Source organism: Cydia splendana, chromosome 6 (genome assembly GCF_910591565.1).
Source record: "Cydia splendana chromosome 6, ilCydSple1.2, whole genome shotgun sequence".
NCBI classification, from domain to species: Eukaryota; Metazoa; Arthropoda; class Insecta; order Lepidoptera; family Tortricidae; genus Cydia; species Cydia splendana.
In genome coordinates this window covers 12,394,576-12,417,649 of record NC_085965.1, presented here as the reverse complement: position 1 = coordinate 12,417,649, position 23,074 = coordinate 12,394,576, and the positions used below count along the sequence as shown (strand labels likewise).

At 37.9% G+C, this 23,074-nt stretch overlaps 2 protein-coding genes and 2 long non-coding RNA genes across 5 annotated transcripts in view; 3 read left to right on the top strand and 1 right to left on the bottom strand.

The window, feature by feature from the left end:
- Positions 1 to 14,560, top strand: part of LOC134791803 (uncharacterized) — a 96,277-nt gene extending 81,717 nt beyond the window's left edge. The window contains exon 3 of the long non-coding RNA XR_010144328.1: positions 13,456 to 14,560. This is a non-coding gene — a long non-coding RNA (uncharacterized LOC134791803). The remainder of the gene's footprint in view (positions 1 to 13,455) is intronic.
- Positions 9,986 to 13,051, top strand: LOC134791670 (pre-mRNA-splicing factor CWC22 homolog). Of its 2 annotated transcripts, none has more exons than XM_063762755.1 (3): positions 9,986 to 10,139; positions 10,591 to 11,581; positions 12,092 to 13,051. In XM_063762755.1, the coding sequence occupies exons 1-3, from the start codon at positions 10,071 to 10,073 to the stop codon at positions 12,841 to 12,843; spliced, it is 1,812 nt and encodes a 603-aa protein (XP_063618825.1). In that variant the 5' UTR covers positions 9,986 to 10,070; the 3' UTR covers positions 12,844 to 13,051. The 2 variants fall into 2 exon arrangements, with proteins under 2 accessions (XP_063618825.1, XP_063618826.1); XM_063762756.1 differs by having other exon boundaries at positions 10,591 to 11,568; positions 12,092 to 12,291.
- Positions 14,561 to 16,016: 1,456 nt separating the features above from the next.
- Positions 16,017 to 19,602, top strand: LOC134791760 (zinc finger matrin-type protein 5). The gene is made up of 3 exons (XM_063762910.1): positions 16,017 to 16,253; positions 16,533 to 16,667; positions 19,092 to 19,602. Exons 1-3 carry the CDS (start codon positions 16,127 to 16,129, stop codon positions 19,346 to 19,348), a joined length of 519 nt encoding a protein of 172 aa, XP_063618980.1. The 5' UTR covers positions 16,017 to 16,126; the 3' UTR covers positions 19,349 to 19,602.
- On the bottom strand, positions 16,516 to 20,266 carry LOC134791797 (uncharacterized). Its single transcript, XR_010144323.1, has 3 exons — positions 20,118 to 20,266; positions 19,664 to 19,810; positions 16,516 to 16,654 (listed from the first exon to the last, which is right to left on the bottom strand). It is a non-coding gene; the product is annotated as an uncharacterized LOC134791797 (long non-coding RNA).
- Between the last annotated feature and the right edge of the window lie 2,808 nt (positions 20,267 to 23,074).

Here is a 23,074-nt window from a genome sequence, read left to right as displayed (position 1 = left end):
AAACCATCCTCAAGGAACAACCACTTCAACTATCCAACAAAAAAAAAACACTACAGTTACCTCAATTAACATGACGATGATGATGATGATGAAATCAAAGAAACTCCTCCTCCTCAAACCTACATATAAATCCCCTTGACGTAGGAATTAAGGTATATTAGTCGACGTCAAAGAAATGTATACACTTTTGCATTTATAGTATTTTTAAAGCGGCATGGGTACGGTGACAAATGTCATCACAATACACAGCGATATTTTTCGATTTAACGTTAAATATTGTATGGAGATGACATTTGTCACCATACCCATGCTGTTTGAATACTACCTACTATAATTTCACGGCAAATGATGATGATGGAATTTTCTTTTGCAGAGTTGGTCTTTTTGACTCACATATTACGATATTACCTACATATTATATGCGAGCCAATCAAATTTTTAAATACGCGCCACTAAGTATTAGGTGGGTACGTACTCTTCTCACTTCGCTAATAATTATTACCTATAAATACCACTCACTCGAACTACAGCTAACTCGGGTATCGTCAATTTGGAGGTTACTAGAAAACTCAAACTTGAGATTAAATACTTTTATTATTTCTCTTCCATTAATCTAGCTTAGGTATTATTACAAGGTTATTCCTACTTCCACGACCAACACTAGAATGTCGCAACTGGCCCGGTTCCCCATCGCTGCTCCCTTCCCCCTTCCAATCACTAATCACCTGTCAGAATTTCCACCAATCACCGATCAGTATTTTCGCGCCATTTACCATAGACGGCTGTCTATGGTAAAATGGCGTACCGCGCATTTCATCGACCAATCCTCGATAAGTATTTACCCGCCATTTCAATATAGACCGAAATTGTCTATGTTGAAACGGTGTTTCCATGTTTTTTTATTGAAAATAACAATCAAATTAAGGCTTCTATACACGAACCCTAACAATCGACCATCCTGATGACGGTTCCGTCCCGGAACACGTTCCCAGGTGGAAACCCTAACAATCGGGATCTTGACCAGTTGCACAAACTTCACATCATAAAGTTTAGGTAGGCACGTATACTACTTGTTAAGTAACAACACTAACAACTACTAGTATTGAATATTTTTAATCTTACTTTTACATACAAATTATATATTTAAAATCAATTAAATAGTATTCAATTCAAGTTGTCAAAGAACCAACAACTATATTATATTACACTAGTTTTTAATAACTATTACAGTTTTATAAAGCTCAAAATCAACTCGCGTATCACGACATGTACTTATGAATTCGAATAATCAGATCAATAATGGCAAAAATGGCTTTCATATGAAATAAAACAATTTGGCCAGATTACATTTATGAATACCTATGAATTTAATCACATTCTAGACATTTCGAGCCCCGATAGTCAACGAACTGATTGAGTAAAATATATTAAATAATTGTTTTATTTCATAGATAAATTTACTTGATTGAAGATTAAATACATTAGTCAGTGAGCATAAATGCCAATAACATGTCTCGATGACATAAATCGACTAGCTTACAAATCAAAATATGTTGCATAATCGAGCAAATCATTCATACAATTTCATGATCAATAGAAAAAGCAACTTTCGAAAAATCACTTAAGACTTACTGCCGATCGATTAGCAGTAGCTTACAAAACTAGTGGAGTACCCAACGATCGATTATGGGTATCCACTTTAAGAACCTTGGTTTTCGTCCGATCGAATAACGAAAAACCAACTAAAACCCCGAACAATCGATTATCGGGTTGCCTTACCGTTGGCCCCACAAGCCGATCGATTACTCGTGACGGGCGCGGAAGGACTTGATTGAGTTGCCTCGCCGTTGACCTTAGGAGCCGATCGAATACTCGTAAAGGTGCGGGAGGACTTTCGCAGCATCGAAACACGAGTCAATCGTCGTGGTCTGAAACAACATTAATCATCCTGTAGTTACATGCTACTTTTACTATGTTGGAATACAAATGACAATACATATTTATGATCGAGTTATGACATTAGTCTCGAATATTATCATCATCATCATCACTGTTGCTATTAGAGTCCGAATCATCGTCATTTACCTCGAGGGCAGCAATACTGATCCAAGGTTTTATACGGTCCGCAGCAACCGTCGTAGGTCGTCGATTTTCTGTACATGACAGCCCTGGCACGGGAGCAACCGTGTATCTATCCATACCTAAATCCTTAATAATACGGTAAGGCCCTATGAATGATGGCATAAGTTTTTTACTCTGACCGTCATTGTTAAAACATGTCTTAGTTATTTTGACAAGGTCTCCTACTTTGTACAAGCGAGCTGGTCTCCTACCTTTGTCATAATATTTTTTTTGTTTATCCTGTTCTGCATCTATCCTAGCTTTTACTTCGCTACGAATATCGGATACATCCCTATCATCTCTGGTATCACGAGTGATTATGTTCAACGCGGGGTTCACCTCACTATTCATACCCGGACCAAACATTACCTCTGAAGGTGCTCGCCCAATAGTCTTTTGAATAGTGTTATTGAGGCCCCACTGAACTTTCCCCAGGTGGCTATCCCAGTTCTTTTCGCCAAACTTCACACTCAGCGACCTCAAAGAGTCGAGCACGGTGCGGTTATACCTCTCGACTTGACCGTTTGATCGGGGGCTAGCTACCGCATTTAGGATGTGCTTAATACCTTTGTCAAGGCAAAAACGCTCAAAAGCGCGAGAGGTGTAACAACTGCCGCGATCGCTAATAAGACGGTCAGGGTTCCTAAACGTGCAAAATATATCTTCTAAGGCTTTGATTGTATTCTGTGTGTTAGTATTTCGAACAGGCTTCAAAAAACAGAATTTTGTGAAGCTATCCACAACGACAAGCAAATGGGTGTAGCCTTTATTGGATTTGACGAAGGGTCCAAGGTGGTCAACATGTAGCGTGTGGAAGGGTACTTCCACTTTTTCGATAGGGTGAAGTAAACCCTCGCGAGTACTTACATTGTTCCTTCCGTACGCACACTCAATGCAAGAGTTGACGTACTTCCTAACGAATTTGGTCATCTTGGGGAACCAATAACTCTTTCTGATTCTCTCCAAGGTCTTTTCTACCCCAAAATGACCAATTTCGTCGTGGTTTAATCGACAAAGTTGCCACCTCGCACCCTTCGGTACAACCCATCTAACTTCTTCCTTATCACCACCCAAATAACGGTATAGCTTGTTTTCCTTTATGACATAATTGTCCTTTATATATCGCAAACCCTTTTCGTCCACCCCGTCACTCAAAATTGCCCTTATCCTATTTAACTCCGAATCACCTAACTGAAGAGTATGCAGCCAGTCCTCTTCGCTGATGGACATAACGATTGGAAATTGATCCACAAGAATATCTGACGGTTCCGCAATTGGGTTACGAGAAAGAGCATCTACGTGTCCCATTTTCGTGCCAGCTCTATATTCGACGGAACAGTCGAACTCCTGTAGTGTCAACCACCAGCGCGCTATCCGAGGGATAAGATCCCTTTTCGAGAACGTCGATCGCAAGGCACTACAGTCTGTAACAATCTTAAATTTTCGCCCTAACAAGTAGACCCTGAATTTACGAAGAGCGCATACCACTGCTAGAGTTTCCAACTCATATGAGTGGAAATTCTTCTCTTCTGGAGAAGTTTGACGGCTGAAATAAGCAACGGGGTGAAAGAGATCGTTATCTGAGGATCGTTGCAGAAGTATGCCCCCGACACCTAGCCTACTAGCGTCCGTGTGTAACTCCGTCTCGGCTGCCGGGTCGTAAATAGAGAGTACGGGCCTTTCAACTAACCTTGCCTTCAGATTTTCGAACGCCTCTTCCTGACTATCTCCCCACTCCCAAATAGAATCCTTCTTTAGCAGTTTGCTGAGCGGCAATGATATCTGAGCGAAATCCCTAACGAACTTCCGAAAATAACCCGCCAACCCTAGAAATTGACGTACGTTGTGAACGTTCTCAGGTCGGGGAAACTTAGACACGCTCAAGATTTTCTTTTCACCTGGCCTAACTCCTCTAGCACTAACCTCATACCCCAAATAATCAATCTCCTGACGCAAAAAGTGACATTTCGACATATTAAGAGTAAGGTTTACGCTTTCGACAGCCTTCAACACGTCTTCGAGGCGCTCTAAGCATTCCGCGGGGCTTTGACCATAAATGAGAATATCGTCGATGTATGCTGTCGCCTTACCAAATCGGGCCGATCCTAGTATTGAATTGATCATGCGCTGAAAGACAGCAGGAGCGTTTGCTAGCCCGAACGGCATGCGATTAAACTCTTATTGGCCGTCCGGGGTAACAAACGAGGTGAAGTGCTTGCTGTGCTCTGAAATGGGAACTTGGTAATACCCAGAAGCGAGGTCGAGAGTGATAAACCAAGACTGCCCAGCGAGGCGAGCTATCTCGTCCTCGATAATGGGCTCGGACTATGCCAGCCTCTAGCATCTCTCCTACCATTGAGCGCACCTTTTCTCGTTCGTGATGAGATAGCCTATAGGGACGATAAACGACCGGACGTTGACTGTTCAATTCAATACTCATCTCAGCAGCGTTGGTGCAACCTAGACTAGCAAGAGAAGAAGCAAAACAATGCCTATATTTCTTCAGTAAGTCTAACAATTTATCTCTATCATCGGAAGACACTCCGTCGCCTATCCGGACCTGCTTTACATCAAACTCTGTCTCGACACCTGTATCTGTGGGGACCTGGGCAACTTGCTTAACCATATGCACGCGTTCTGCACGACAAAACACAACATTTGGCAGAATTTGACAAGAATTTGCGCACGGCATTACCAATACATATATGCTCCCCTTAACAGAATGATAAAGACCGCCACTTACAATGTATGTCTCGTTAGGTCTACCGGCTATAGACTGCTTCACTAGGACATCGCCATCGAATGCTGTTTTTGTCCCAACCCTAACTGAAGCTGCACCATGAAGCTGCACAACGCTGAAAGTGTGGTACCGCAACAATGATTCGTCGTCTTCAACTACATCAACGCAGGTGAATTCATTTGTAATATTGAAAAACTGCAGTTTGTTGGCATCCTTGTATATTGTTATATGAGCCTGCTCCGTGTAAGACTGCCCTACCAAAATGGGCCTATCCAACAATTCGTCGTCGACAGCTCTGAAACTAACAGTGGCTCCTACCCCGTCAACCGAGAGATCAAGTGTCAGGCTACCCAACGACATAGTTAGGCCATTACCGAAACCCTTCATTAGTGTGGGAATATGGTCGTGCGATATACCCAACTCCTTTACCGTAAATTCCCTAATCAAGGTGAGCTGGCTACCAAAATCTATAAATGCCGTAAGAGTCCTACCCTGCACTACTACATCCTTGAAATACTTAGAACTGGGTCTAGAGGTAACATCAGAGTCAACAAGATTAATTTTCATGACCTTTGGTACGGTAGTGTTAGAACTAGTCGATTTATCGCCAGGGACGCTATTCTTAGTAAAGCACTTTTCCGCTGTATGGCCTATCCTGTTGCATTTTGTGCATTTAATGATGGGTTTAGTACAGTAAAGGTAACTATGACCAAGTTCCTTGCAATTATAGCAACCCGATTGTTGCCCCGGCTTAAGGCCAGGTTTAGGTTGAGCTGTACTATTTCCCCCGACAAAAGTATTACCCATGGTCCTATTTCTGACATGGTAACGATCTGAACTAATTTGACTCGATTCTTTGTAACTCATCAGAAAAGGCAGTAATTGATCCGGGTGAGTACAGCGCAACGCTAAAGCACCAGACCTAAGCGTTCGATCGGTGATTCCATGTATTATGCAATCCGCGGCGCGTTTCCCTACTATGTCACACTGGTTAACTAGACTCAGTTTCTCGTAATAATATACTTCTATGGGTTCATTAAACTTGCTTTTTCTTTTGAGCATGTCTTCCAAGATCTGGCCATAGTTTTGGTCACAAGGAAACGCGTCCAGCAACTTTGCTTGCCACTCTTGCCAACTAAAGAGAATCGTATTTAGGCTTTCGTACCACGTCTTGGCCAGACCTTGCAATTTCTGCATGGCGAAATTGCGTGGTAGTCCTCTCATCCCAACCATACACAGCAGCGCATTCATTAACCTTCTTCAACCAAATATCCATACGTTGATTTTTGGTTGAAGGGTCAAAGCCAGGTAAGATGTTTTTGTGGTCTATTTTCTGTAAAGGCTGTTGTGCGGGCTGTGCAGGTGGTTGGGATGTAAGACCACCCCTTAATTGCAAAATAATATCAACTAAATCCTTTTTGGAAAAAGAAGGGCTACGTGACCTTTCATATCGTCCAGCGTCGTCACGATGCTCGGCTGGTCGCTTGGCCCGTCTCTCAGGCCGATGCTCAGCGTGCTGTTTCTCCTGCTGCTCAGCTTGGCTTGTGACACTTTGCTCAGCGTGGGGTAAGGTGTGGTGCCGACCAGGTGGAGACCGGCTGCGGTGCCTCCGACTCGTTGATCTTCTGTCGCAGTTACGTCTTGAAGAACGACGCCGGCCTTCAGCTTCCCGAAGTCTTGCTCTTTCTCTCTTCAGCTCCATTTCCAGCATGTGACATCGCATGCTGCCAGATTCTCGACGAGGATGACACGTAGGACTGGGACTTCGACTTCGCGTGGCTTCTCGGGCTTCATTTGGTTCCACGTCACTAGGGGTCTGAAGCCTTCGTCTAGAACCCCGATCTGCAGGAGGTTCCGGTGAAGACATGGTGCCTGAAACTCAAGACGAAGGTATTAGAATAATTCGTAGTAACTACCACCACTAATAGCATTGATGTCAACTGTTTTTATTTATTTAATAAGAAAATAGTTATTGGAGCTACGTAACAAACCACAGGAATGTACTAATAGGCAAATAGATGCATTATGGCTTGCACTACCAGAAAACTATAGGACTTAAGAGATGAGTAAGCATGATGCAAAGAGAACAAGTACCAATTGATATTTAAATAAGTTCGAAGCGTAAAGAACATGTTTAATAGTACTGGAGCACCAAGATATCACAAGCTTAATTAAATAAAATGAAACCTTTGCATAAAAAATTGTTACGTTTCTATTGAATGCTATTTAACGGACTTAAGAAAACAGTAGGTCGGTAGGTAGGTTTCCTAGTTAACACATGTTGTGACGTCTACCCGAAAATTAAGAACAATTAGGATGCTAAGTAACAAAACCACTTTTGTAATTAATGTTCATGAAAACTATGGGTTACGGCACAAAATGTTTCGCTAACACGATTGCTACACAGGATAGTCGAACACTGCTTTTAACGGTTGTATGTACCTGTTGTATAACACGTTAGGTAATTTTATTCTACGTACGTAGAAGTCTTATAGCGATGAAGTTAATGTCTCGAAAACTACAGCACTATCGAAAACACTAACGAAATTTGAACCCAGATAATCGTAACGAAATTAATCACTCAACTGTATTTCTAAAACTAATGGGTTCAAAATTATACCGTGATACGTTTAAAATAAAAATTGTGGGTGTGTACTTACGTTTTGGTTGCGTTTTCCAACTTCTGAAATATAAATACCACTCACTCGAACTACAGCTAACTCGGGTATCGTCAATTTGGAGGTTACTAGAAAACTCAAACTTGAGATTAAATACTTTTATTATTTCTCTTCCATTAATCTAGCTTAGGTATTATTACAAGGTTATTCCTACTTCCACGACCAACACTAGAATGTCGCAACTGGCCCGGTTCCCCATCGCTGCTCCCTTCCCCCTTCCAATCACTAATCACCTGTCAGAATTTCCACCAATCACCGATCAGTATTTTCGCGCCATTTACCATAGACGGCTGTCTATGGTAAAATGGCGTACCGCGCATTTCATCGACCAATCCTCGATAAGTATTTACCCGCCATTTCAATATAGACCGAAATTGTCTATGTTGAAACGGTGTTTCCATGTTTTTTTATTGAAAATAACAATCAAATTAAGGCTTCTATACACGAACCCTAACATACCTAGGTATAAGTACTTATAATCTTGAGATGTCTACTGTACTAGGTACTTTAAAAAAGCGTGTAGTGCAAGTTTTATGCACAGCATTTTGAATCTAGGTAATAAGCTTTGTTTTCTTGGTTTTTGCGGCATAGGCTAACCAAATTGACATTTACTGCCGTTGTAAATTCGTTAGCTATTGCTCTGCATCTTATCAATTTCTCCGATAACTAAAACAATAATGTCTCGTGTAACAGATTTTTGCAGTACATTAATAATAAGCAACCTATTTAACTGCTTAATGCAATTAGTAGACCCTCAGTCGATGCCCTAATAAACAAAAACATAAAAAAACAATGTTTAAATAGCATGACTTTAATCAGTGCTTTATCAATAATAATAAAGCTACATACCACACATGCCTATCGATCGGTCTTTGGCAAAACTAGTAAGTATATTAAGGCCAGAAATTTGACTTTACCGCGCCCGACATTTATAAAAAAAATTAAATAAGAAAAATATAGGTAGGTCACGAGAGTACGGGCTCACACGAGAGGACGCCCAGGATCGCGCAAAGTGGAGTAAAACAATTACCTAGGAAAGCGGACCCTAGCAAAGGCCGGGATAACGCTACAGGTAAAGAATAAGAAAAATATGGGCGTCGAATTTCGATTCGGCTCGTGCCATTGAGTTTTCGACTTATATCATTTGATATTTATTAAGTAAAGGTAAACATCGTGAGGAAACCGGACTAGTCCCAATAAAGCCCAATGAGCCTTGGCAAAAAGCCGTGATAACGCCAGGAAGATGATGATGAAGATATAATACCTATGAGAGTTATAGCGATAACGGATAGGGAGCCACAGGCACTTGGACACAGATAGAGCGGAAATTTACTTAATGGAACGACTGGTCTGGCCCAGCGGGTAGTGAGGCGTAGTGACCCTGCCTGCGAAGCCGGTGGTCTGGGTTCGAATCCCGGTAAGGGCATTTATTTGTGTGATGAGCACAGATATTTGTTCTTGAGTCATGGATGTTTTCTACTTATGTATTTAAGTATTTGTATATTATATATATCGTTGTCTGAGTACCCACAACACAAGCCTTCTTGAGCTTACCGTGGGACTTAGTCAATTTGTGTAAGAATGTCCCTATAATATTTATTTATTTAAACATACAAGTCCTTCTTTTGTCCACACACAATAGGCTACATTCCTATTTCCTACTAGTCAAATCAGCTTCTTTTTTAGAACTGTCAAAACGATTTGCTAATATGGAATTTATATGAAAACGAATATAGTGACGTCACGGTAAACTCACCTACTTTTTAATATTTCAATCCGATTTATTAAATATAAATTGTGTTTAAAAATATCTGCTATCTATGTTTTACTAATAATTAATATCTGGTGCTTTGTTTCGTGCACGGTTTGAAATAATTTATTTTAAGTAGAGGAATCATCCCTATTGAAATTAATTAATAGTTCCATCAAGAGTATCAGAGGAAAATTATCAAAGTGTAAGATTTCGTTTTGTTTAGACCAAACCAAAGACCCAAGGACCCAATTATAATTACTTGGGGCCTTGGGTCTTTGGTGTACTAACTGTCAAATGAAATCCAGTTTCCAAACGCGCTTGCTCTCTAGATTTATTGAAGTGATGTGAATCGTCGACATTGAGGTAATAGTTAAGAGGGTTGTATTGTAAGACTTGTACTTACAAGTACAACGGCGTTTATAACAGAAAATCCGAGAGAAAAAGCTCGCCGCCTTGTAAGATGCCAGCCAGTATAGTTTCCATTAAAAAAATCTAAAAGATCATTTTAGATACATACATTCACTGTTTTAGACATTGTCCGATGAAAGTTTTAAACAAAATTGTCAAGATTTTGTTAATAAACTGCCCTGCAGCCCTGCAGCCCCAAAAAGGCTTCATTTTAAAGTTATATACCTGTGGAATATTAACATTATAAGTGAATAACTAGTGAATCAGCGTCTCCAATCGATTTCATGGCAAAACCTAATAAGATCAGCTAAGCAGGCCACGGGCTGGCAGTTAGATTATACGAGTCATGGTTTAAGCACCAAAGAAAAATATGATTAAAATACTTACAATTATTGTGCTTTTAGCCGCTGGGCTCGAATGTAAAGTAATACCGGACGAAGTAAGTTAATTGTAAATTTCGTTTATTTTTTACCACATTTTACACTTGTAATAATTACCTATATTTTAATGGCTAAGTGTTAAAAGAAACTTTCTCCAAAAAAAAAACAAAAATATATTTATAATTTACCTAAGGGGCTATTCATAAATTACGTCATTTCAAATTAGGGGGGGGGGGTCTGGACATCGGATGACGGTAGCATGAAGTAGGAGGAAATGGGGTCATTTGAAGCATGATTTTTGGATGATTATAGGGGGGGGGGGGGGGGTCAAAAATCATCAAAAATCGATGACGTAATTTATGGACAGCCCCTATGTAATCTGTTGTACCATATACAATATATAGGTACATAGTTATTAAAAGTACTAGGTATTCAAAAATGTTTGCAAAAGCTTAGGTAAATATTTAAAAGTAATAATGAATCATTAATGTAATTTATTGTTTTATTCAGGTCTCGGCTCCGATATCCCCAGAAGAACGAACAGCTGGAGAATCCGATATTTCCCCAGAACAACGCACAGTTGATAAATCCGATACTTCCCCAGAAGAACCATCACTTGATAAATCCGATGATGCAGCAAGCGACGCAGCCAATTCAAGAAGTACACAAGAAAATTCTAAGGAGGGGACAGTAGAAGAAAAAGAAGCTAAGTCTAAGTCTGACACATCGGAAGCGACTGAAGAACGTAGCGCTGCAGAATCGGGAAGCTCGGAAAGGCACGAACGATCCACCGACGAAACCAGCAAGGAAGGTAAGAAGGAAGAAACCAGGTCAGCAGACGTTAAAGATGGAAAAGCTGCCAGCAGAGCATCCAATTCAGAAAAATCTGCAGATTCTAGTAGAACAGGCGTAATCCCATGTGGTAAGTGTGCAGGGACTTTAAGGAATTCCAAAGGAAATAGTGACTCAAGCCAAACAAGATCAGGTGAACATGATAATGCGTCGCCAGCAGAGTTGAAATCAGGAATCATCAAATCTGACACTGCTGAACGAGATGATGCATCACATATAAACATTAAAGAATCAAGACAAGCTCCTGAAGAAGGTAACATAGAAACGCCCAGTCTGCGAAGTGCAAGCAAAGACAATTCAAAAACCGGATCTGGAGAAAACAAGAACTCTAAAATAGCACCAGTTGAATCGAAAGGCGCTAGTGAAGATTCGCAATTAAGAACTGCAACCCCAGAAGAGAATGTACCAACTTCCAAGGATGCTGAACAAGACGCTAGATCAGATTTATTATCAGACGTCGGTGTTGAATCGTTGGTGAGATCTGATATTGAGGCTTTAACTGACATTTCTCCAGTAAAGAGTCTCAGAATTTTACATCAAAAATCTCCTCTTCGAGATGGCACGCCTGATTTGCACGAAGCAGCAGCAGAAACGAGAATGGCTCCAAAAGAAGACTCACCACTGTCAGGGCTGCAGGTTAATTCTTTCGGTAATTAATTTACAAAATAATATTAATTTGCGGTTCACAGGCCAGGTGGAAATTTCGTAAATCGTTTTCTCATGAGCGATAACTTTATTGTGAAATACTTGAGAATGTAAAGTTGTATCATAAAACCTCGTATAAACTTTTTGGTCAGTTTCGTGGTAAGATTAAGTACCGGAAGTGCACGTCAAAACCAAAGCAAAATGGAGGGTGCCGTACCTTCATACAGTATGAAAAACAGAATATGAATTTCTTGGGAAAAACTCAAAATAATTTTTATGGAAAGCATTCCATTTGGCTTTATTTTCTGTTTTTTTTATTCACACTCGATTCAATATTAAAGAGGGGGAGAGCATATTATGTTTGACTTTCGGAGTGATTATTTTCAAAAGTATTGAATTAATTACAATACTACTCTTAGCAACTTTATTATTTTAATTTTGTTTGACTTGCCTTGCAGTCTATTTTATTTGTATTAAATTTTCAAAGTCTAACAAATTTAACTATTGTTTTCAGGTAACAGCGAGACCGGTCAGTCGGAATATCCATATTCGCCTTTAGAAAATTCAAACCCCGATATTTCTAACATGTTACCATCATTTTCTAATATAAATCCAAGAAATTCTCCAACTGGGAAGTCATTTACTTCGCCGCAAAATTCGCTTCCACCTTTTGATGCAAATAAAACATTTAAGTTACTGCCACCTCTATCATCACCGGAAGGAAATGGAGGGTTTAAACCTCTGCCACCGCTGCCACCTCTGCAACCAATGGAACCGTTTAAGCCACTGCCTCCGCTGCGCCCTCTAGAGTGGAATAGACCATTCGAATCACGACTTTTACCACCGCTGGAACCAATGAGGTTTCTTCCACCGCTAGAACCCTTCGGAATATTTAAACCGCTACCTCCACTTCGACCTCTTGTAAGGAATAGACCATTCGAACCATTGCCACCACTGCCACCTCTTGAGCCGATTGGACCGTTTAAACCAATGCCCCCTCTTCGGCCGTTAGCGCGTTTCGGACAAATTGACTCACTGTCACCGCAAGATCAGATAACTTTATTCAAGATACTGCAGCGCCTTCAACGACTGCCTCTGCAGCCTATTCAATCAAAGCCGCCTTCGTTTAATCCTTCGCCAAGCATGTTTTCGATGATAGAGGAAGCCGCTCCTGAAGGTTCTGAAGGGTTTTCTAGAACATGGCACCACGCTGTAGCGACGCCTACGACAGCTATGAGTTTTTCGAGAACGGTCGAATACCAGTAGGCTTAAGTAAGGACTAAAGTTATGATTACCCCATGTTATTTTTATCATGTGCATCAAATATGTATTTTAAGATGTTGATTAAGTAGAATATTGCGTGAGAGTTTAATGATACTCTAGTTATATAATGTTTTTAATTTTACAAGTAAGTAGGTACATTTTTATAACACATAATATTTTTTATATAAGATATAATAAATATATTTTACATCAGCTAGATATAACTTGATAATGTATTTAAAAAAATAAGTTCAGAAAGGCAAGGTCAATAATATACAAATAATGAATTACGGCATTTCATTTTGACCTCAAAACATTTCATTAATTTGTTCCATAGAATCAGCCAAATCACAGAATAAATAATAGTACTAGGTACAGAAGACTCACTCTCTAACAAAACGCGTCTGTTACGATCAGCACAGATAATATGGCCGCTACGTGGCGACAGCGCCACGTGCGGCTTATGGCAAACCCCAAAATTGGGGCCGAACGGATGTACTTTTAGCTACCTGTAGGAAAGCGACGAAATCGCGGAGTGAGCCACGCCTGGCCAAATGTATATAATATCAATATCATACGTCAATGACTCAAAGTAACCAGCATTTTTAATTATAGTTCGTTTTTTTTAGCATTAGAAATAAGGTAAACAATCTTGACGTGTCTTTTAAATGAAAAACACATTTTAAAAATAAGTTACGGCAAATATGTAACAATTATGAATCTAATACGATCATTTATATTCTTCTGCTTTCATAAGTAATAGTTACTGATTTTTAAAAAGCGTTTTTCAATTAAAAGACATGTCAAGATCGCTTACCTTCTTTCAAGTTCTTTCTAATGCTAAATAAAACGAACTATAGACCTGGATTCGTAATGAGGCTTTTTAAAATCCTTAACCTTGGAATGACAAGTTATCATTGATAACTTTTATTTAATTAAGTTAATTAAAATTTTGATTAATTTAATTGGTCATTTCCCGGCATCGGGCTAAGGGCACTTACTTGCATGGGAATATATAGTTTGGCAAAATGGAATTTGGAAAATATACCTTATAGGATAATGAACTCAAAACAAAAACGGCCGTATTAACTTTGGACGCATAGATTTGACGAATCCAGCAACATAAAAACTAGTCTGATGTATTCAAAAGGTACTTAAATACATAATACAGTACGTAGCGGCCCCCTTTTTTTAAAATATATTTCGTTAAATTTAAATAATCACGATTATTTAGCAGTGGCGCTAGTGTGCACGTTGATGGGCTCTTAATCCGTACCTACTCGTATTCTGTACGGATTAGGGAAAATCTATAGTTTCGGAGATAGCGTTGATATTGTATTTTTTGAACTCCAGATTTGTCACTAAAGTTAGATATTCTGACGAAACCATGGACTATCGTGACATGATTTTTATTGGTACTTCGTATGCTCTAATAAAGGACATATTAGTTCCACATGAAATAGGCACTTTACATGAACGATAACAACGACATTATTAAGAAGATTTATTTACGTTTAAGGCGAAGTAGATTCAGACTACTACTAGAAAACTACTAAAATTTAGATTTACGTTTTTGTATTGATTTTAGCGCAGAAACCCAGACTAGGCATTGATTATGGTTTCGTTCATATGTAATGTAATTTTTTTGGTAAGTAGAAGGTACCTAAGTAGTTAGAAGATTTAATTATACGTTATCGTCCGAGTAAATCAGTAATATTTACTTGACTTATGCTTTATCTCCTCTTGAACTGAAGCTTTCCTTCCATTTTTCCAGATTTCCTATCCTAAATATAGATATTAGGTCATCAAGAGAGCAAAGTTAGTTTTCGCTGCGAGTGCTGATTAAGAATTTCGAGGAAGCGTAATACTAATAATAATCTAATTTAGAAATTGTAACCTAGTAGTCTAGTCGACAAGTTCAAAATGGTGAAAAATAGAGATAGTACCTACTACCTACTCTTAAAATAAGTTTTTGGCAAAAATTTCATTTTTGGTACTAGATTTTATCGCTGACTGTACTTTTCTTACGACAGACAACTAATACTCATCGAGACAATTCTAAAAACCCCTAACACAATTAGGTTGCGTTGTTTTATCACAGAGTTCCTATGGCCACCTCCTGTCTCCATCATCAGATCAGTTTGACAGTACCATATTATTGTATTGTCATCAGAACTACATACAGCTGCCAATTTTCATGACGCTCCGATCCTTGGAAGATGGTTAAATTTGTTACCTTAGATTCCATTACATAGCTAGTTACATACAGGTCGAGAGTTCCTATGGCCATCTCCTGTCTCCAGCATCAGATCAGTTCGACAGTACCATATTATTGTATTGTCATCAGAACTACATACAGCTGCCAATTTTCATGACGCTACGATCCTTGGAAGATGGTTAAATTAGTTACCTTAGATTCCATTACATAGTTATTAGTTACATACAGGTCGACCTAATAAAAGCTTGTTAAAAATACTCGTGATGAATTTATTTGAACACCAGAACGTATACGAGTATATGCAATTTTTAAGGATATTCTTTCTCATTACTCTCATTAGTCATTAGGTATACCAGGGTATACTTACATTTGCGGGAAAGTCCCTCTTTCTCTAAATAAATCGAAAATAACGATTTTGATAACGTTTCTGAACGTATTGAATTGACAATCTTTTTTCAGGGCTCTACTAACGTTGTAACTTGCAACAAGTCGCATGCGGCGCATGCCGATTTTTTATACCTACTTTTCGGCGTTTCTTAGGCATGTCTAGACGGCACAATATTTCGCACAATCTGATTAAATTATCAATATACTTGTGTGGTGCGGATGCAAAAATGAAATTCAAGGACATAGGGTTGCCGATTCCACAGACACAGATACTTATAGCGACCATCTCCATACAAAATTATACGGCTAAATATGGATGGTGTAGTATTTTGTATGGAGACGTCCGCTATTTGACGGCACCGCTATCCTAGGAAAGCAGAGCTTTACAATTGCTCGGAGCAATCCTGAGGCGAACGGAGCCGTTTGCCCGGAAAGAGGAGTTTCGCATTCGCACCCCTGCTTTAGTTGCCAAAAGGTCTGTGGAGCCCATTTACCAACTGTCAATGTCAATATTGTCCTAATGTCAATGTGATAGATAGGCATTTTTTTAATGGTAGTTGAAACCTATTAGTAAACATCATTCTCTTGAAAGTAAATTAAAATAACTATGTAATTTACATATAACATTCTTTTAAAGAATTTTGTGAAGCATTAAAGGAATTACAATTACGGTACCTAAACATGGGTAAACGCTACCACTGTGAATATTGTGACAAGACGATGGTTGCTACGCCGGCAATCGTGAAAACGCACAATAAAGGGCTTTTACATCAAAAACTAGTCCAAGAACATTATCAACAGTATAAAGGTAATTTAAATACTTACTTATGTGACATTTTGGTCCTTTGCTAATTTATTATGAAAATGTCATTGTTTGTTAGTTAACAAAGTTGAAATATATTTACAAGTTGACCGTCTAGCATGAGTTGCGTTCCGTACCTTGAAGTTGCGCAAGATGTATGGAGTCGCGCGCGAGAACGCAACTCATGCTAGCAGGTCTGGTTTAAATAAAATTCAAAAGAAATATTTGTTATTTAGAATTATGTTTATTGGTTGAGAGATTATGTTTAGTTTTATATAATTTTAGTACCGGAGACTATCCTGGAAGAAGAAAGTATGAAGAAACCATGCAGTCGGTTTATGAGGGGAGAATGTCAGTTTGGTAGCATTTGTCGCTTCTCTCACTACTTCCCGGAACAGTTGCAGATGCTGAAGGAAATTGGTAAATAACATTATTTCAACTTCAGTAAATTAATAGAGTCCATCTAAGCTACATTTGCATAGACTTAAACAGAACAAAATGAGGAAGTGTCATTATAAACAGGGCCGGATTAACCCTAAGTCAAAGTAGGCAACTGCCTAGGGGCCCCGCCGGCTCAGCGCACACCAAGTAAAATTTTGTTAGGGTTCCATTAGGGTCAAAATTCATGAGTATATTTTTTATTCTTATACCTAATGAGTATTATTGCCTGTATTATTGAGCTTTGTTATTGTTTTTTTTTTTCGATCCATTCTTTAACTTTAAATTAATGAAATACTGTAATAAAATTCAAGCAATACGTTACAGTATATGGCGCGTATTCTGCGTTGTATAAAGTTCTCCTGTTATATAAAGTTGTGAAAGTGTCCCCAGTTTTTTAATAGGAATGCTCGACCTTCAGCCTCACTTTTTACCTCAATTTACCATTGGTTTGTGTTCCACATCTCAACTTCAGCTTAGCCTTTGACCTCGCTGCGGTCTCGCTTTTTAATACAATGGACATTGGTTCGTGTCTGTGCTCAGTTGATTTATCCTGAAGCCTGATGAAGCACGGCTTTGACTTCGCATGAAAGCTCGCCTTACTGGGGCACATCGGACTTTTAGGTCCAGATGAAGATCGGTACCCGGCCTTTTAACACGCCTTTAAAAAATTTCGCGCTCATTGCGCTCGCGTTTATTTTTCGTATTTAGCTTGACTGGTGAATGAATAGAGTTAGACCAAGAAAAGTCTGCAATGATCTTGATAGCATACGCAGTGCAAGTGTTAGTTATACGTCATAATTTCATAGACGTTTTGACGTTTTGCGAGTGCTATCAAAACTGTTGCAGGCTTATTTTGGTCTAACTCTAGTACTTAATAATAGGGGATATTACTGCAATGTTCTGCCGCCAGAGTGCAGCACTACCGACTCAGTAAATTCATACTTATACATACTGTGCCTTAAACTGATTTTGACAAGTTTTCACAGACAATAAAATATGACATTGATGCATCAAGGCGGTTTGTTAACAAGGGCCTACCGGTAAACGCGAAAATCGAAATTTAGTTATCTGCCTCTTTATCGCTCGAATATGTAAGAGTGATAGAGAGATTAGATAACGAAATTTCGATTTTCTTGTTTCGCGGTAGGCCATGTGATTGACGTGACGTGTGATGTGTCAATGTGGTTTGTTTACTGTATGTGCCACAAAACAAAGGTGCCACCTACGCAGAGCTTTGCCTAATATTCCCTATTTAAGTAATTTTAACATATGGAAATTCTTTATTATTAGGTTGATTCTAATAATGTGGCTCGGCGTTTGGTCTTATAGTCGGACAATCGCTGTTCAGTCTCGAAAAATATTAACTATTGATAAAATCAAGTTTATGGCACTAGTTGAGCTTAGCCTTTAACCTCGCTTAAAATTTGCCATTAGAGGTAGATAGGAAAGTGACGCTGAAGCTCACATCTTTGATATGCCACTGGGAATTGGCCTTAAGCCTAAGGGCTCTCCCCATGCTTGACGAGACGCGGAATCGGCAAAAACCGATAGAATAAAGCTTTATGACAACGCGATAAGAGCGAAAAAGACATTGTTCGATTCGGATCGGCTCGGCCGACGCCTGAAGATTGAAATTAAAAACACAAACTTATTTCCCTGTACTGAATATGCTGTGTGCAGAATTGACTGTAGGGGGCCCCGAGCCTCGCACTGCCTAGGGGCCCCGACATGCTTAATCCGGCCCTGATTATATTTTCATATAAATTTTACATTAATGATGATATTGGCACACTTTGTAATTGCAAATGGCATCCAAACTCAGAGTTAGCTTGGTCTGGCTCTACTCATTTTTAGTAGTTTCTACATAGTTTTTACTGCTGTGGTGTTAGTGTCAACAATTAGAAAATATCATACTGGAAACTCCCAATCCTGTTGACTTCTTTAAGCTGTGACTAGGAAAGAGCTATATTCTTCTTTAGTTTGTGTTTGATAGATAGCAGGAACATGTTGCCTGTGTTATTAACAATATCTTACTAAAGCCGCTGACTTAGTTAATATAGTGTTAGTATGACTAGCACCAGTTAGAATTTATGTAAACTTACTATAGTTCGTTTTTTTTAGCATTAGAAATAAGGTAAACAATCTTGATGTGTCTTTTAATGGAAAAACACATTTTAAAAATAAGTCACGGCAAATATGTAACAATTATGGATCTAATACGATCATTTATATTCTTCTGCTTTCATAAGTAATAGTTATTGATTTTTAAAAAGCGTTTTTCAATTAAAAGACATGTCAAGATCGCTTACCTTCTTTCAAGTTCTTTCTAATGCTAAAAAAAAACGAACTATATACATTTACTCTTTTAAATACTATTGTACTGTTATGTATCTCATCTTACAGTTGCATCAAAGAAACAAAAACAAACAAATCCTTTCCAACCATCACTTGAAGATCTGTACAAAAAGCTGCAAACTGAAAAATCTACAAAACCCAGTGAGTCAGACAGCAACACCATAATTTATGATAAGAATGGACTGACCCACATTTTCCCCTGGACTTACAATGAATTGTTTGAAAGTTATGGCACTTTGCCCCCAAGTGTAAGAAGAGTGAATTTGGAAGAGTTTTACAATTCTGAAGTTAATGAGTGGGGATAACAAATGTTATGTTATGTGAATACCATTAGCCATTCCACAACTGATGATTGTTTTTAGCAGTTTGTAGTTCAGATTGTATAGCATGTGCACTACAGAACAGGTCATGCGTGTATCAGTGATGTCAGTCTGTGCATAGTGTGCTCGCGTAAGTCGTGTACTGCTGTGGAAGTATCTACACCTACATTTTGATACAAAGCGTTTTTTTACCCACGCGCGTAGCTCGACTGTGCGCAACAGTGGGGTTGCGGCTAGAATGCGGTGCCAGTATGGTTAGGTAAAATTATGTAGTTCGATCTATACATACATACTACCTACATTTAATAAGAGTTATTACAGAAAACGTCTTCTTGAATGCATTCTTCTGTTCCACGGTATTGTTCGTTTCTTTGGTAGATAATACTCAGTTTGTACATAGTTTATATATCGAAACTCTCTTGGTACTTCATATCTCATTGCATTATACTGAAAAAAAAAAGTTTCATGTACTTATTTGAATTTGAGCATTGCTCTTTCTATGTGAGATATGACACCGCTTACTTTACAACAAGAGTTAAAATGATTAAATTGATTTATGATATCGTTATAAAATACCTATGTACCTACAATTTGATTTCATATAAAAAGCGTCTTCGGCATTTACAACCACCATATTTCAAAATGTTTGATAAAATAATTTGTTTTTATTTCAAAGTTACTTAATATATAAATGTTTTGTAAGCTAAAAATAATGTTTTACTAATGTACCTAAATAGTGTGTAAAAAGCCATACCTGTTGTATGCCTAATATTATAAAAAACACTAGAAAAATATTGTATGCTTCCATTGTTGCGTGATAAAATTTCTATACGTATCGTGTAGCCATAGCCATAAAACATTTACGATATAACGTAGCTTATTCATCATGCGCAATTTACTTATATTACAATATTACAAATTTTGCTTACACTTTTCTGACAAAGAACTATGAAAAAAACTGTGAATAATAAGCCGTATTATTATAGAATATAATTAAATTATTTTTATTTATCAAACGAGACAAATTACATGTAACAAAAATGGCCTCATCTCAGCATGTTGCTGGTGGCTTCCGGCACTGATTTTCCGATTATAAAGCAGAGTTAAAAATTTAGTTCTTTGTTAGTTATGGAATTAAATTTCCATTTGTCAATTAGGTAGTAAGTATTTTCTCCTAAATTTGAAATCTGTGATTAACTTATAGGTACCTAACCTAGGTATTATACTTAGATGTTTTTCGCCTCTAGCCATGTACTTCGAAAACCTAAAGCATATCCATATTATCCATACTGATATTATAAAGGCGAAAGTCTGTCTGTCTGTCTGTCTGTTACCTCTTCACGCTTAAGCCGCTGAACCGATTTAAGTAGTTGAAATTTGGTATAGAGATAGTTTGAATTCTAGGGAAGGACATAGGATAGTTTTTATGTCGGAAATCATCCCTAAAGAGAGTGTGAAGGGGGGTGGAATTTAAAGAGTTAATGAATTGCCTTATAATTGATGTAAGCAATGCTCAAATTAAATGATTGCTATTAAATTGTATCCAGACGCTATACTACTTTAGCTGATGTTACTGATCCCACGCAGACGAAGTCGCGGGCAAAAGCTAGTATTATAAATGCGAAAGTTGGTCTGTCTGTTACCTCTTCACGCTTAAACCGCTGAACGGATTTAGTTTAAATTTCGCATAGAGATAGCTTGAGTCCAGGAGAAGGACATAGGACGTTTTTATGTCGGAAATTATCCCTAAAGAGAGTGAAAAGGGGAGTGGAATTAAGAGAGTTAATAAATTGCGTGTTAATTGATGTAAGCGATTAAGCTTATCAAATTGAATGATTGCTATTACACTTTATCCAGGCGCAATACTTTAGCTACTGATTCCACGCAAAGTCGCGGGCAAAAGCTAGTACCTACATATATGTAAAAACTGAAAAGCTATCTACCTACATCTATAGCTATAAAAAATTAAAAATGTATTCTTAATGAATTGACTGGTTTTTGATACGACTTACCTTTTTAATAGATAGAAATGCAATTACATCAATAAAACTTCAATAAATTCAAGCAATGTTTTTATTTAACAAATTAATCTTGATATTGTACTTTTGTCTTGTCTTTTAGTTTGAATATCTCACTCATCCGTATAAATTAATATCTATACAATGGCACAAATGCACTTCAAGGGCAATTTAAAAAAAAAATACCTTAATCAAATATGTTCACAGCCCTTTAGTGATATATTTTCTTAAGTTTGTTAACAAAACCTTTGGTAGGTACATACATAATTTAAAAGTGCCTTTGTTAATATAAATTAAAACATTTCAAATCCAAATTGTGATTCCAATTTAAACAGATCTTTGTCTAACTGTAAGACAGTAATCCATGTTGGTACAGTCCGCAAAATGCGGCCCTGCATGCCTGCATACATGGGATTACTTATATTTATATCTAGCTGATTGTACCTCAGTACCACACGTACAGTCACCTGCAATAATATGTTACACAATGAAGGCCGCAAAAATATCTGACACGATCTTATTCGTAGAGCCATAAGAGCGTGTCACATATTTTTTCGGCGTTCGAAGCGTAACATATTATTGCAGGTGACTGTACACGATCATACGAGGGGCAAACTGAAAGTGTTTAGAATAGAAAAAGCTGAAGTAATTAGGACGTTACTCTTTATTTTAATGCGTGCTTTATCTCTTTCTGACCACGCGTACAAATTTTCATTAGGATAGGATTACCCTGAAGCGCACACCGCTCATTTTTTGACACAAAATAATTTAAGTAAGATTTATTTAACAGTGTCATATGAATACTGAGGCCACTGAGGGATATCAAAAACTACTGATATACAATTTTTTGCCAGTATTTTTTATTAACCGCACAACTTGTCGATGTAAACTTTTGACGTCACTCTTGAATGACATGCTTCTCTATGATCATCCGTTGAATAACTACAAAAGCGATTAAATGTGTAATTTAAAAAATAAACAGACGTACAAGAACTAGGCTTCATTATGAAACTGTAACTGAAGCCTACTGTAACTCTGTTGTTGGCTGAGCCCACAATGAAAATCGTTATAAATAGTAATACGAAAAAATTCTTAGGTCGAAATTGGAATAACGCTCTACGTACAATTTCCAAATTGCCATCAATCACAGATAACGACCAAATTGCATATACCTCAAAAAAAGTATAAAGAGTTATATTTTCATAAATAATATGCCTCTTTTTGTTATATGATCTCTAAGTAGCCTTTTCTAAGAACTTTCAGAGTTGCCTACGTAATACTTGTTTTTTTACACAATACATATAGGTACATTATGCTCTTAATAAATATTTTATAACAGTCCTTAATTAAGATAACTTAGATTATATTTACAACAATTAGGAAAGAAATACTTAATACTATAATTACAAAATACTTCATATGAGTTATGAAACAGGTGGATGTTAACTTACTTCTATTTATTTCAGAATATAAAATAATAAGGTAAGGTGGTGGGGTAAGTAAGACTAACATTGTTTATTTTGCTCGTGGCAAAACAAATAGTATGAGGATTCCATACAAATGATAGTCTTACCCCACCTTACTTTAGGTGGTTGTGCAACAAGAGGGCAAATACGGTTTTGGGTGCGAGGCCTGATTTCAATCTCCGATCAAGTGAAAAATTCTTTTACAGTACATATGATCCTATTTTCCC